The sequence below is a fragment of the Nelumbo lutea genome, chromosome 8 (genome assembly GCF_056320005.1).
Source record: "Nelumbo lutea isolate HS-2025 chromosome 8, American lotus-T2T, whole genome shotgun sequence".
Classification (NCBI taxonomy): Eukaryota; Viridiplantae; Streptophyta; class Magnoliopsida; order Proteales; family Nelumbonaceae; genus Nelumbo; species Nelumbo lutea.
Window position 1 is genome coordinate 58,601,595 of NC_142691.1, and position 14,666 is coordinate 58,616,260.

A 14,666-nucleotide genomic window follows, 5' to 3' on the forward strand; every position below is an offset into this window, starting at 1 on the left:
AATACAAGTTTATCTAACAATGTTAGCAATTAATAAGAAGTTAATAGTTTTAAAATTAATTTATATTCTATTTTGTAACAAAAATGAATACAATCTATTAATTTTAAAATTATTTGTTGATTAATTAAAATGATTTAAAAACAATAAATGTTAATAAAAATTAATACAAAGTTGTCTAACAATAACTAATAAAAATAAGAAGAATTAACAAAAATTATTAATTTTAAAAATTATTTTATTAATTTAAAATGCTTTTAAATTCTATTTAAAAACAACAAAAATTAATACAGATTTAATACGGACCGGTTCAGAGCAGTTGGCATGACAAAACCTATAATTTTTGCCGAGGAAGTGAGAAAGAGAAACCCCGAAGTCCTTTTTCTGTCAGACACCCACTGAATGCCGAACCTCTGCGAGGTTTGAGTTTGACTCCGGAGCTTGAAATTTCCGCCATTGAAGTAGTGCCAGTCTCCTCTAGTCGTTTCCTGTTCTCGATAGAGATGCATCGCAGATCCAAGTCTCCCTATTTGAGGTTATTCTGTCGAAGGATCTTCTCCTTTCAGCTAATCGTAGTACTTTTGTTGGTAAGATACTCGTCAATATCTTTTCTAGTCGATGACTTATTAGTTTCAATTATTCTGTAATTGATAGTTTGCGAACTGTATATCATCTTTGATGGGGAAAAAGATCTGAAAAAACGACTGAACATTATATGCCCGAAACTTTTGGAATCTGAAGCTTTAGCCTCTGCAACGTATTATTTATTTTTTTTGTTTGTTTTCTCCACCTGCTATATCAACCTGGATGCCCTTACACAATTCAAGACTTCAACTAAGCATTTCTCTTCTTCTCCTTTTCTTTTACGTTCTCTTTAACATTTGGCCATAGGTTTGAATTTCCCTACATTCTGGTTGATTCAGAGCCTTTGATACCCTTAAAGAGATTGTAGAGATGATAGAAGATTGCGGTCAGAGCGTTGAATAATCGATACTGACTATTCCACCAGCGTCCCGAAATCATAGGAACCTTGAAAATGCGACATGAAGTGGTTAGGAAGAGCTTCTTTAAGCTCGCAATTCTTCTCTGATCTGAATTACCTACCCTGTGGAGTGTACAAGAGAAGTTATATCTCTAGAATGGACACTATGACGCACATCCCCATAAAGAAGTCGTGTCACAACCTTCCCCTCGGCAATTACAAATCTCTCCATCTTCCAATTTTCCAGCACAAGCATGGCCTAACTTTTTGTCCAACATTGGATTCCACATGATTAAGAATGACGAGCAGAAATGATAGATGGAGAAAATATTAATGATTCTCGGCTTGAGTCTTGGCACCTCAAATTTGATGGTACTATTAATCCAAACCTTCTTTATTTGAGAGCCTTGGAGGAACAATCTTACTACAACGTTTCTTATATTGAATGTGTTTGTTCTCTTATAAGCTAACACCTAACAATGAGTGTATTTGAGATGAGGATGCTGAAATGGACTTAATGACAAGACAGAATGAAAAATGAGTGAATTGGAGAAGAGGTAGGAGTAGTTCCAATTAGTGACAGGATGACTGAGATGACATGGTCATATACATAGATGACCAAAACTGGCACCATGAGGATTTAATTGGTCCAAAGAGCAAGGGGATGACCAAAGAAAACGTGGCCTGAAGTGATAGAAAGTGAATCGAGGACTCAATAAAATGTTTATACTGTCACTTTATGTTTTTTGCTCTTTCAATATCACTTCATACAATCATCTTATATGATTAAAAGCAACACATCTACTTATAGAAAAAAGCAACACATCTAAACCAGATGCTTTGTTTTTTTCCCAAATGTTGGACAATGCCATCACTGTCATTTGGCCAACAGGTCATCTTTGTGAATACTTAATGAGGAAGCCCTGGATAAATGCTATGTGTTTTCTTTGTAAATATGCTGTTATAAAAATCGTTCCTTATGAAATTTCTGTTTTCTATTGCCAATTGAAAACTGGTGGTTTAGAGATTAGAATGCTATATAAATATGTTGTATATAGGTCAGTAAAGTGCTTTTTTGTCTTTTTTCCCCTACAGTTCCTATCTGCCAGGTTAGATGGTGCTCCATTTGGGGGTCGCAAAGGTGGGAAATCATCTGTATTTTCTTTATTTAATCTTAAAGAGAAAAGTAGGTTCTGGAGTGAGGCCGTGATCCGTGGGGGTAAGTCTTGCCTTTTGTGATAATTATGAATGGCTACTATTTCATATGCGATTTCTAACTTTAGGATGCCAAATTAGAGAGTTTTTTTTAATGAAACTATTTTAGTTTGTTGAGCTTTTTCTATGCAACACCAACATATATTATCAGTGCTTGCATGATCTTTATTTTGTTGGTTTTAATTTTTGACATAGTTGTTTTCATTACTCTTTTAGCTTTTCTGAGAGGGGTTTTTATCGACATAGGGGATTTACCCTCTATTATAATCGACATTCTTTGTCTTACTGTTTGCAAATTTTCAGATTTTGATGACTTGGAAACTTCAGTGTCTTCCAGCCCTGGCAAAGCGGGTGTTTCCAATTACACCAAGGCAGGTAGTTACATGTAATGGAATTATGTAAAAGTGTTTGTCTATCTATTTATACACGTTTGTGTGTGTGTGCAGTGTGTAAGAGAGAGAGAGAGAACTGATAACTTATCACTGGAGCCTATAGTTCTCTCATCCTAAATTGCATTAACCCTAAATATCGGTAACCTACCACTGGAGCCTATTAGCTTACCCATCCTGAATTACATCAGCCCTCAAATTTCCTTGCCATGGTAGGTTCTTGATACATATCTACCTGGTAAACCCCCTTCCCTTGCAAGAAGTTATTGACAGAAGTTTCCCTTGCCTCTTAAGCCTTAAGGAATATGCATTGTTGTTTGAACTTATAAAAATTTTATGCACTGTTCTCCTAACTCACATAAAGCTTACTTTTAATATTTTCAAAATTTCTGTGGATTTATTTTATGTTTCCAATTTAGAAGATTATTTTTTCTGCTTTATTTATTTCAACTTTTAGGTAGAAGGAAACTTCTTTCTGGAATCTCTTTGGTATAATTATTTCAGATGGGCTTCTAGGATTATATTTGAAAATATAGAAGATTTACTCTAGAGGTAAACATGTATTGCATATACATTATTTAGAGAAGCTGGTGAGGTATTTGCAAAGATAAGAATGGTCCTATTTGAAGGAGAAATGTTATCAAGGGAGGATGAAATTGTGAGAGATTTTGTGAATCACTTCAAAGACATTTATGGAAGAAATCAGGAAGAAAGAGATCCTTGCTTGAGCTGGATTGGGACAGATTGCCTATCCCAAAAGGAAGCACTGGAAGATAGGTTCACATTGGAGGAGATAAAAGAAGCAGTTTTTTTTTTTTTGGATGAAATCTCTTAACCTCTCCAAGTGAAAAAATTACAACACAGCCCAGAATAAGCTATTCCTTCCCACCCCTTATAGCAAGGAGCTGACTTATTACAACCTTCAATTAAAAATTCCCTAATTTCCATCTCCTTAGCCTTTTGAACCCCTTCCAAAACCACCATAATTTCAGCCCTTAGAGAATCCCCAACTTCGATTGGACCCGAGAAGAATGCAATGGCAATTCCCTCCTCATTCCTGAACACTTCTCTAATGCCAGATGGGTCTGTGTTGCCTTCACTACTACCATCAAAATTGAGCTTAACAACACCTCTAGGGGTGGGGACCACATAGGTCTAATGACCACCCTAAAGGGGGAAGAACTACCTCTCTCCAATTTCTCAATACCTCACCCCCATAAACATCCTTGACGAGCTCCAATGACTTCACTTAATGGATCACCTTGATGTTAGCTTTAGTAATAGCTTCTCTGCTTCGTTCTTTACCAAGAATTATTCGCTAGTTCCTCTCTCCCCAAATTGTCCAACACACCGCTTCCCTTGTGCACATTCCTAGCAAAAGGCCTGAATTTTTGGGGGTATAGGGCTACCCCACACCTCCTTTGAAGGAAAGTTCCCTACAAGATTAGAGGTTTGAAGCAAAATGTTATAGAAAGAAGAGCAATTGAAAAAACCAGAAGGGGAAGGTTTCCAAATTCTGCTATCTCCACAAGATAGATCAAGAAAGACTTCCCCTAACTGAGTGATCAAATCATCAACCATCCCCATTTCAGAATCCCTTAGACCTCTTCTCAAGCCCAAATCCTAGGAGTTATGAACAAACACTAAAGAGATCACTTTTCTTTTGTTTTCAAACAAGGAGTAAATAGAAGGAAATCTATCTCTAAGTGAGTTTTTACCAACCCAAACATCTTTCCAAAACAAGACTGTGTTTCCAGCGCAGCCATCATATTTGAAATAAGGAAGCATAAGAGGCAAAATACCTTGAATAGCTTTCCAAGGAGAACACTGAGAAGCCCTAGGGTCGAGTCCTGCATCCCAACCATTATCTGCCAATCCATGAATACTAACAATTACTCTAGACCAAAGTCTGTCCTATTCCATCGGTAGTCTCTAGGGCTGTTCACAGGTCGGGTTGGGTCGGTTTACTGGCGTTTTTCCAACCGACCCGATCTGGTCGGTTTACCTAGAAATGAAACTGAAACCGACCCAGTACTAAGTAAAACTGACCCGGCCGGTTTGAATCGGTTTGGGTCGGTTTTGTGAATGATTCTCTCGATGTGAACGGTAAAGGATTCAAGTCTAAGAAAGCAAAGGTTGGATGCCTGGAAATTAAAAAAGATTTGATGGATTAAAACTGATATTTTATATATAATATGTATATTTCTGAAATAAAGCTGAAATATATATGTATATATATATATTTCCACAAATATATATCTGAGATATATATTAAAACTGAAATATATCATATATATATAAGTCGGTTCGGTTTCGGTTTTCACACATGAAAACTGAAACCGAACCGAACCATCGGTTTATGTTTTTGTGTAACCTGAAACCGACCGATGATGAAGAAAAACCGACCAACTCGGGTTGGATCGGACCGGGTTGGTCGGTTTGGGTCTTGTTATGAACAACCCTAGTAGTCTCCAAATTCATTTCCCAGCAAAGTTGTGTTTCTTAATCTTATATTTCCTAACCCAAGACCTCCATCATCCCTACTCCTAGAAACCACCTCCCACTTCACTAAGTGATCCTTCTTAGCATCCCCTGGTTCCCACAAGAAGTCCCTCATTATCTTCTCTAATTGGTTAGCTACTTTCATTGGTACTTTAAAGGTAGACGGGAAATAAACTGGTAGGTTGGCCAATGTTGACTTGATTAAGGTTATCCTACCCCCTAAGAGATGTAATTCCTCTTCCAATTTGCTAACCTCTTGGAGAATCTTTCCATTTGCATTCGAGAACAATAGGGAGATCAAGGTTAGGGAAGGTACCATATAGAAGAGGGTTGACGTTGACTTGTTACCTTAGTAGTGATGGGAGGTGCAAGAGGTTCATCTAAAGGTGTGGAAACAACTTGCACATCCCTGAGTCTTTGACTCGAGAACCACCTTTGGATAATAGGATGGGAAGAAAATGTGGGAGGATGAGCAGGAGGAGGAAGGGGAGTAGGAACATGAGAAGAACACCCAATAAAAGACTCGATGAGAGGAGACTCAATAGAAGACTTAATAGGGATTGGAAGAGGAACATCGCAAACAACTCCTCTGAATGCTACCCCTCAGGAGAAGTACCAAAGAAAGGAACAAACTCAGCAAATGTGACATCTATGGAAACAAAGTGAGTGCCACGAACCGGATCAAAACAGCAATACCTCTTTTGTGTGGAGGCTTATCCCAAGAAGACACTTGTGTGCTTCATGATCAAACTTATGTCTTTGATGATTGTGAACATGGACATAAGAAGTGCACCCAAACACTCGGAGGAAGGGAGAAGAGATCCTCATTTGGAAACAAGAGGCTAAAGGGGGTTTTAAAACCCAGAACTCGGGAAGGCATTTAGTTTGTCAAATATGTAGCTGTAAGGACAACATCCCCCCAAAACTTAATAGGAACATGAGAAGCAAAAAGGAGGCTCCTCACAACCTTAACCACATGTCGGTTCTTCCTTTCCACCACTTCGTTTTGTTGTGGAGTGTAGGAACAAGAACTTTGATGAATAACTCCAAAGGTATCAAAGTAGTAGGGAAGACTCTTCTCAAAATATTCCTTTGCATTATCAGATTGGAATATTTTGATTCGAGTATTAAACTAGGTAAAAATAAGTTCATGATTTTTTTGTACAATATTTGGCACATCGTCTTGGGATCTCATAAGGTAAATCTAGGTGTAACGAGAGAAACCATTAATGGAAAGGAGGAAATACTTGTAACCCCCTCCCCCCCATAGCAGATAAATGATATGGCCTCCAAGCATCAGAGTACACAATATGGAAAGGAGAAACTGATATTTTTGTACTTATTGAAGAAGATTGTTTACATTGTTTTGCAAATTCACATGACTCACAATGAAGACTTGATAGGGATATTCCCTTAAACATTTCTGGAAACAAAATACAAGGAATACTTCTTGCAAAAGAAGTGGGCATGGAGCAGCTTCTGATTGAAGGTGACTCTAAGACAGTGGTGGACTGGTTAAATAATCCGGAGGATGTCACTTGGGGCTACAAAAATGAGTTAAAGAAATTCAAATGGTTGACAAGAAATATGTCTATAACAGTACAATGGGTTGGGAGGTCAGCTAATGCTTTTGCTGATGTCTTGGCAAAACAAGGGATAAATAGGGAACCATTGTTCTGGGCACAATTGTAACTATTGTTTTATTTTCAAGATTCATGTTTTCATTGTTGTAGTTTGTGTATTTGCTGTTTGGAGAGGTTGCTCCTCGCGCCTCTAAGGGGATCTTCTTGTATCTATTCACTATTTTAATAGAATTGATGTTATTTATCAAAAAAAAAAAAAACAAATGACTCAAAGCTGAAAAAGACAAATGGCCAAATCTCAAATGACATAACAAGACTCTATCAACTGACTCTGATGAGATAGACTCCAAAGCTAGCTACTCCACTAGGTGGTCCAATACTTCGATAAGAGATATCCAGCAAATATATTCCATTCACCTCATGGCCACTCCCAATCGTCCTTTGAGTTTTTAGGTCCTGAAAAACACAATGAATATGAAAGAAGGTTATGCTACAATTCATTGATTTTTGTTAAGGCTGCGTTTGGAAATGATGCAAATAAGTGTGAATGCAAATATGTAGAGTGTAAAACGGTTCATATAAATTGAAAAATTGGGTTAGTTTTGCACTGACAAATTTGCCTTCTTACCAAACAGACTTTTGGCTGTAATGGATGCAAACATGAATTCCAATAAGGCATATGCTTTTTTTTTTTTTATCAAAAGCCCACTTGAATGCAAATTTACTTCTTTTTTATTGATGTACTTTTACTTCTTATTATAAATGTAAATATGCATTGGTCTGCCATTTGTTAATGCATAAATGTAATATTGCCAAACACAGACAAAAGTGAACCTGAGTGCAAATTTACCTTGAACCAGGATTTACATTTGCATCATTTCCAAATGCAGCCTAAGCTACTAACAGATAAAAGGTTAGTGCTAAGTTTGGGACATGAAGGATAGAGGACAGAACAAAGGAGTCATAGGCTCTAATATTCCCTTTGCTAGAGATGGGAGCAGGAGGCTCATTGGCAAGGGAAATCTTCTCTCTACCAGAGCGGAGTTGGTATGGACAGAAAATGTTAGATATGTTGGTCATATGATCTGATGTACCAAAATCTATAATCCAAGGAATTCTACGATTACCTAAGGCTGTAGCATGATTTGTAGAAGCACGAATACCTGAATGGGCAAATGTGGATGAAGAGGTGTTGCTTGAGGAGGAAGTTGCAACAATAGTTTCCAAGTGATTTAATTAACCTCCCATATCTCTCAAATTCTTCCTTCACTTTTGTTGCTTCACTTGGGCTTTCCAGACTAACCACCTTTTTAAAGTTGTTGTACCGAAACCTATCTTGAAGATGATCTGGATAAAGTTTCCAACAAGTATCCTTAGTATGTTTCGGTTTCTTGCAGTATTCACATATCACCTCTTTCTTCTCTATGATCCCTTGGTTTTATTTCAGCATGTGCAAAATGTTTTGAAGGTGGTGGACCCTATAACTGTACCCTGTCGCCTGCTCTCTTCACTGCTCACCATAGAATATGCCTGAGCAAGTGTTACTTCATCCTTGGCCATAATATTCTGTCTTGTAATATCAAATTCAGGGTTAAGTAAGTCCCGTAAGAAACTCAAATGCCCTATTTCTTTCCACAAATTTCTTGAACATCTTTGCATCCTCGGTGCTTTCCCATACAACTACTTCCATAACATCAATCTGCTGCCATAGTGACTTCAACATTGAGTAGCAAATAGTTACACTCCTCTCCCCTTATTTCAGAATTTTCACATCATTCTTTAGTTTATAAGCCCTTACAACACTCACTTGCTGAGAATATGTTTCTGTAACACTATCCCAAATCTCCTTGGCTGAAATTATCGAAAGATAATGTTGACTTATGTGGGGTTGCATAGAATTTACCAACCATCCAATAATTGTGTAGTTATCTTGCATCCATTTCTCATATGTAGGATCATCATTTTCCAGTTTCTCCTTACTACTTGTGAGAAACCCTAGTTTTCCTCTACTATAGACATGAATCTTTATAGATTGTGCCCAAGCTAAATAATTTGTTCCATCAAATTTGATTGTAATCACTCTTGTCAAAATGGAATCTATGGGACCAACCCTGACATCGGGATCTGCTTCATCTCACTTTCAGATTGCTCCATTGATCAGTCCAACACTTAAAAATCCCAAAACTAGGGTTTCAGTGTACATGGTCTCTAGGGAGAAAGAGAGAAGTAGCTCCTCCAACCAGAGCTTCCCAAACCACTTTCAATTGCAACCACCCACTTTTGGAGATCAAAAGGATCCCGCCAAGCCTTGAACACCACACCCAAACAACCTCTTTAACTTGTATCTGGAAATTCTCTAGTCGGCTAAGGTTTTGGGCAAAAAATCAGAAACCCCACTTTCTTGGCAATCTATAGCCAGCTTCTAGCTCTCCAAACCCTCTACCAACTAGGCATACAAGTTCTCTGAATAATCAACAACTTATCTCTCCATACACCTTTCGATTAGAAGAGTGCATGGGAAAAGAAAAGAAAGATAAAAGATAAGGAAGATTTGCTCTGATACCAAGATGTGATTCAGACCAATAAAAAATAGTAAAAATATTTCAAATTATAGCAGAAGAGAGAGAAAAAGGAAGAATGGAGAAGAAGGGAGAAAAAAGGAGTTCGATAATCTCTTCTTTCTCCACTCTAATATTTTATTTATCTTACTAAGGGTACATAAGTTATAATTCTACCCTTAAGTAGGCACCTACCTCATTAGCATACTTAGAAAACATAAAAAGAATTAAAAGCCCATAAAGAACAAATAGCAAGAAAGAACTAATCAATAAGATAGTAATGGGCTAGGCCCCATTCGGCCCTGTCTCTCTAAAGGATGGTTTAAGCAAAACAAGACAGGTTCTTAGATCCATAGATATGTGATAAGGAAAGCAAACAAGATTGGCGTGGGAACTAAGGGCTTCTTTTGTATGGACAAAAACATCTGTCAACAGCATGGCTATTGTGTTGGCAAAACCAGGTGTGAATAGACGTGGAAGGAGACTTCAAGCTGGTAATGGTATTGCTGCAAATAAGAAGCTTGGGAACTTGGCGCCTCAGACAGCCTATAAGAGATTATGTGTTTAACAAAGTAGTTTGGGGGTTCACTTTAAATGGACTAGAAGATTAGGAAATGGAATTGCTGACACCTTAGCAAAGCAAGGAGTCAATATGGAGGTCTTGTTTGTAAAACTGTCTTATTGTTTAAGGGTTCATCATCCTTTATTTGGGTGGTGACAGTTGTACTCCTTGAGTCCTTATTTAATCAATGAAAGTTACCATTTTCCTGTAAAAGTAAGGTGTAAACAGAAACCAACTTGTATTGGGGGTAACTTCCCATGGTGAAAGTCGTAACTAGAAAATCATAATGTAAGGGGGAGCCAGCTGATGGTAGTCATATGAGGGGTACTTGCATGCATTATATATATCCACCATTCTCTTTGAAGAATAAAGATTAACATATTGAGGTATTTTCTGGGTGCAGCCTTGTGAGACATAGTGAATCTGGTAGGGGGACAGTGCTTTTTGAGAGTTTAATGTGGATATCAAATTGGTATTTTCTGGACCATTAGGACTGGGCAATTTTGTTCAAGCAGAATTACAAGCTTTTCTCCAATGACTGAAAGTGGCATTTACCTATGGCATTTAGGATATTATGATAGAAGGTGATTCCAAAGCTATGATATCTTGGATGGATGGTGAGGTGAATGGATCGATTGACTATGGAGGCTTAGACATCAAATAAGGGAACCAAGACAATTGGCAGCATCTCTAGGTGCAGGCCTCAATTGGATTCCTTGATCTATTAATAGCCTTGCTGATTTTGTAAGCTGTGAAGGTGTTGCAGACAGGCTTTAGTGTGGGGTGATTATTCATTGCACCATCAGAAACTGGTCTATATGGGGGTTCTATTAGGGGCAAAGGTGGAGTAGCACTACTAGCTATATTGTATTTATTGATAAAAAAGGTTTGTCTATTACTGGGTAAATGTCTTGGGTGTAGAGGGAAATGATATACTGTAGATATGGGTTCTGGGCCTTTATTTTTTTAATTTCCCTAAATCCACATATAGATTAATAAAGTTTTTTGATCACTCATGTGAAAAGATCTATTCATTGTAAGATTAAGTGGTCCCATTTATTCTGATGATGGCTTGGTTCAATTTTCTTTATATTTTCTCCTTTTTCTTTCCTTCTTGGTCATGAGCATCCTGCATGGAAGGTCCTCAACCACACACCCCTGCCCCTCCCCCAAAAATAAAGAAATAAAAACATTTCTTATTAGAATTTCCTTAGCGTCATCCCTATCCCTTGCCAAAAACCTTTTAATACAAATCTGATTTATCAATGTAAATTTCTTTCTTACCTTTCAAAAAGAAAAAACCTATTACTTTTGCAGAAAGTTTTTTATTTCGGAATATGTGTTCATGAAATTGCATCTGGTTTTAGTTGGAAATTTGGTTATGATGAGATTTTTATATTTTTCTTGTTCTTCCTCAGGCAATATTGCAAATTATCTCAATCTTTTGGAAGTTGAATCTATTTACCTTCCAGTCCCTGTGAATTTTATTTTCATTGGATTTGAAGGGAAGGGGAACCATGGTAAACACTAAAAATCTCTGCTCTTCAATATTTTCTGTTTAATGGTTTAGATTACTTTTTTGGTTTCCTTTTTAAGGCCAATAATTAGATTGGTTTCTTGATGCTTGCAATTGCATTTATCATTTTTTTCACAGAATTCAAGCTAGGTCCTGAAGAACTGGAGCGTTGGTTCACAAAAATTGATCACATTTTTGAACATGCACGGATACCACACATTGGAGAAGAACTTACCCCATTCTACAAGATTAGCATTGATAAAGCACAAAGTCACCATCTTCCAATCATCAGTCACATAAATTACAAGTAATGGTTTTGTACCATCCTCTTCTACTTGTTCAATTTAAAGTTTGGGTTTAGTACACTGCATTGCAATTTCTTAATTTCTACTTCTGATCCATGGGGCTGACTTATCTTTTTGTTGACTTATATTGTGCATGTATTTGCAGTTTTTCTGTTCATGCCATACAGATGGGAGAAAAAGTTACTTCTGTTTTTGAACATGCCATAAATGTCTTATCCCGCAAGGATGATGTATCTGATACCAGGTATTATATTTGTATTCTGCCATGATCTTGAATCATCTGCTTATATGAGTATTGCGATTTCTCAGTTCCTTGTAACTATGTTATCCATGCATACTATTAAGGCTGCAATCTTATCTTGCTCCTTAACAAACAAAATGTGATTAGCTTGGCATTGTCAGTATCCCACATGCTGTACCATTTTATTAAAGTAAACTGTGTCTGAGGGGACTGTTCTAGTCCATACAATGATTTTTTTCAACTTCAAGCAACATACTTTCTCTCTTCGCTCTTCACTTTCCTTCATTTGAAAACTTGGTGGATAAATCATATACACCTCCTCCTCCAAGTCTCCAACTCTCTATTTAAAAAGCAGTCTTTATATTAAGTTGATGAAGAGGTCAGTCAAAATTTGCTCCTAAGGATATAAATATCTGTATGTAGAACTGAACACAGAGAAAAAGGGAAAGAATAAAACCGAAGCTGACAAAAGAGTAATCTCCCAAGTCTTAGTTTGGTTGAGACTTTTAGATTGGTTAGTCTCTTCCATGGTTGTCAAGGCGACTTCTAGGTGCCAATTGGTGTCATTGATTCACTGCAAGCAGAAATTGTAGTGTCGGGGATTCCTGCTATCATATGATGAAATGGAGACTACCTCCAGGAATATCAGGAATTAAGAACATGGCCTAGCATGTGGAGTGATGAATTCACATTATCATAACACTTTCTTGTGGCCTCTGAGAAACCCGGGCAAGCTAGAAGTCAAAGGATAGACCAAATCACCCAATAGGTGCATGCCTGGTGGATTTGTTCATGAGCTCACATAGTCACAACAATTTCTCGTGACCATCCAATAAAACACGCACATGCTGCTATCAACGAAATTCAAAACCAACTAAATAACCCAGCGAGGGCATGTTTGGTATTGCTACATCGAGTGATACAAGAACAAGCCACTATCATATAAAATATGGACTACTTTAGGGTATGGTACCTAACTATGACAATCAGGTAATACCAAGGTAGCTTAACATGTAGAATGACACGTAGTTGATAAGGCACTCATGGAGGGTTGCGCCACTTAATTGCCAAGATATTTTTTACACGGTGCTTTTGGCTACTTTAATGTTCTTAATTTTCAGAGATTATAGTAGTAAAACAGACATTGTTAAACCTAAATTGTTCAGTTTGAGTTAAAATACTAGTTTCTTTTTATTATTTTTCTTATTTGTTAGGGTTCAATCAAGATGTATACTGTCTTGAACCCTTGAAGACTTCAAAACCTGAATTAATAAAGCATGGAAGAATTCGAACTTTTGTGTAATCACATGCTGATTTTCTTCTTCTTTCATTGCCTTTTGAATATCTTCATAAAATATCTTCTTAAAAGGCAATGAAAGTTGTAAAATCATTATTTTTTTTATGTGAGAAATAAGAATTTCAGACCCTAACATAGACTTGTTCAGGCTTGCCTCGAGGGGCGTGCTACAAAGGCGACTCATAGATTCAAGAATGCAATATGTTTTACATCACATTAACTACTATTTTTTTTGATCAATCATCACATTAACTACTTGAAGCAATGCAATTAAGGAAAAAAAGAGATTGCAGGTTTTACATGCCTGAAAATGCTTTATATGTTTGCTTTTATTTTTAAATTTTCATTTGAATACACTTTACATGTTATGTTTATGTATTTTAATTTTAGATAATAGGTTATTTATCAAAAAAAATTTAGATAATAGGTTTTTTAAATAATTTATTTTAAAATTTAAGTTTATATTTTTATTAACATTATGTTTATTATTTTTTAATATTTTTGCATTTTTTTGGAATTTTCTGACTTTTTTTTTGATTTTTTAGCTTTTTTTTGGTAATTTTGCGCCTTTCTTAAAAAGGCACGCACCTCGCCTTGCACCTCAGGCGCAAATTGGCCCTTGTGCTTTTTTTGCGTCTTGCGCTTATAAAACACTGTATAGAACCTAGGTAACTACCCTAGGATTCATGGTTTTTATTCAAAAGAATCCCATTCCCTAGGCATCATCAATGTGCCTGCCTGGGTGACTAGGTGACAAGGTGCCCTCTACTGCCTTGCCCGTGGTGCCTTGAAAATGGTTTTGGTAACTTCAATACCCAGAAAATATCTCAGCTTTTCTAGGTCCCTTTTTTGATAATTATAATAAACTTATATTAATTCAGTAAATATAGGCAGTACAAGCAACCCTTAGAGAGGCATGAGGTGCTATCTCTCTCAATATAAAATAAAATTTCATATTACAATTGAGGCCAGAATGATTGATTCCTATTAATCCCTTGCTTAGCTAAAGCATCTGCCATCACATTTGCCGATCTCCTCCCCCAATGTATCCTCAAATTCATATTTTTTGTGAACTGTATCTTTCATCTCATCCCTAAAACACTATGTTATAGACTCTGGTTCTTGCAATCATCCTGTCACCAATTTTGAGTCCCCTTCAATCTCAACGTTTACTATATTCATTTCAATTGCAATTTGTACCCCTTGTAATGCAACAAGCAATTTGGCCTGACATGTCCTTTTATCACCCTTCCTATTCCAAAGGGCCTGTCTTGGCTGCTCTCATCAAAATTTAGCCCCACGTAATCTTCAACAGGAGGCATCTGGCATCCACGCTAAGTTATGCTTTCCTTTTTGAATGAGCTTCTAACCACCATCTTCCAATTTTTCTATAAATCATCAATCGAGAACTGCGATAAAGTGTCCAAATCAATACTGCCCTCACTACCATTCCTCATCAATGACCACCATATGTACCTAGAATAGCCAGGGAATATATTGATCTCAAATCTGGAGCAAG

General features: G+C 36.9%; 1 protein-coding gene across 3 annotated transcripts in view; it reads left to right on the forward strand.

Annotated features, from left to right (window-relative positions):
* Nucleotides 1–300: 300 nt before the first annotated feature.
* LOC148844404 (uncharacterized) overlaps nt 301–14,666 on the forward strand; it is a 61,418-nt gene continuing 47,052 nt past the window's right edge. Inside the window, exons 1-6 of one of the 3 annotated variants that reach the window (XM_088957590.1) lie at nt 301–584; nt 2,075–2,198; nt 2,498–2,569; nt 11,207–11,308; nt 11,443–11,611; nt 11,755–11,853. In XM_088957590.1, coding sequence (XP_088813716.1) covers nt 501–584; nt 2,075–2,198; nt 2,498–2,569; nt 11,207–11,308; nt 11,443–11,611; nt 11,755–11,853 — 650 coding nt within the window. In that variant the 5' untranslated portion in view covers nt 301–500. The remainder of the gene's footprint in view (nt 585–2,074; nt 2,199–2,497; nt 2,570–11,206; nt 11,309–11,442; nt 11,612–11,754; nt 11,854–14,666) is intronic. The other 2 variants (XM_088957591.1, XM_088957592.1) reach the window with 2 other exon arrangements.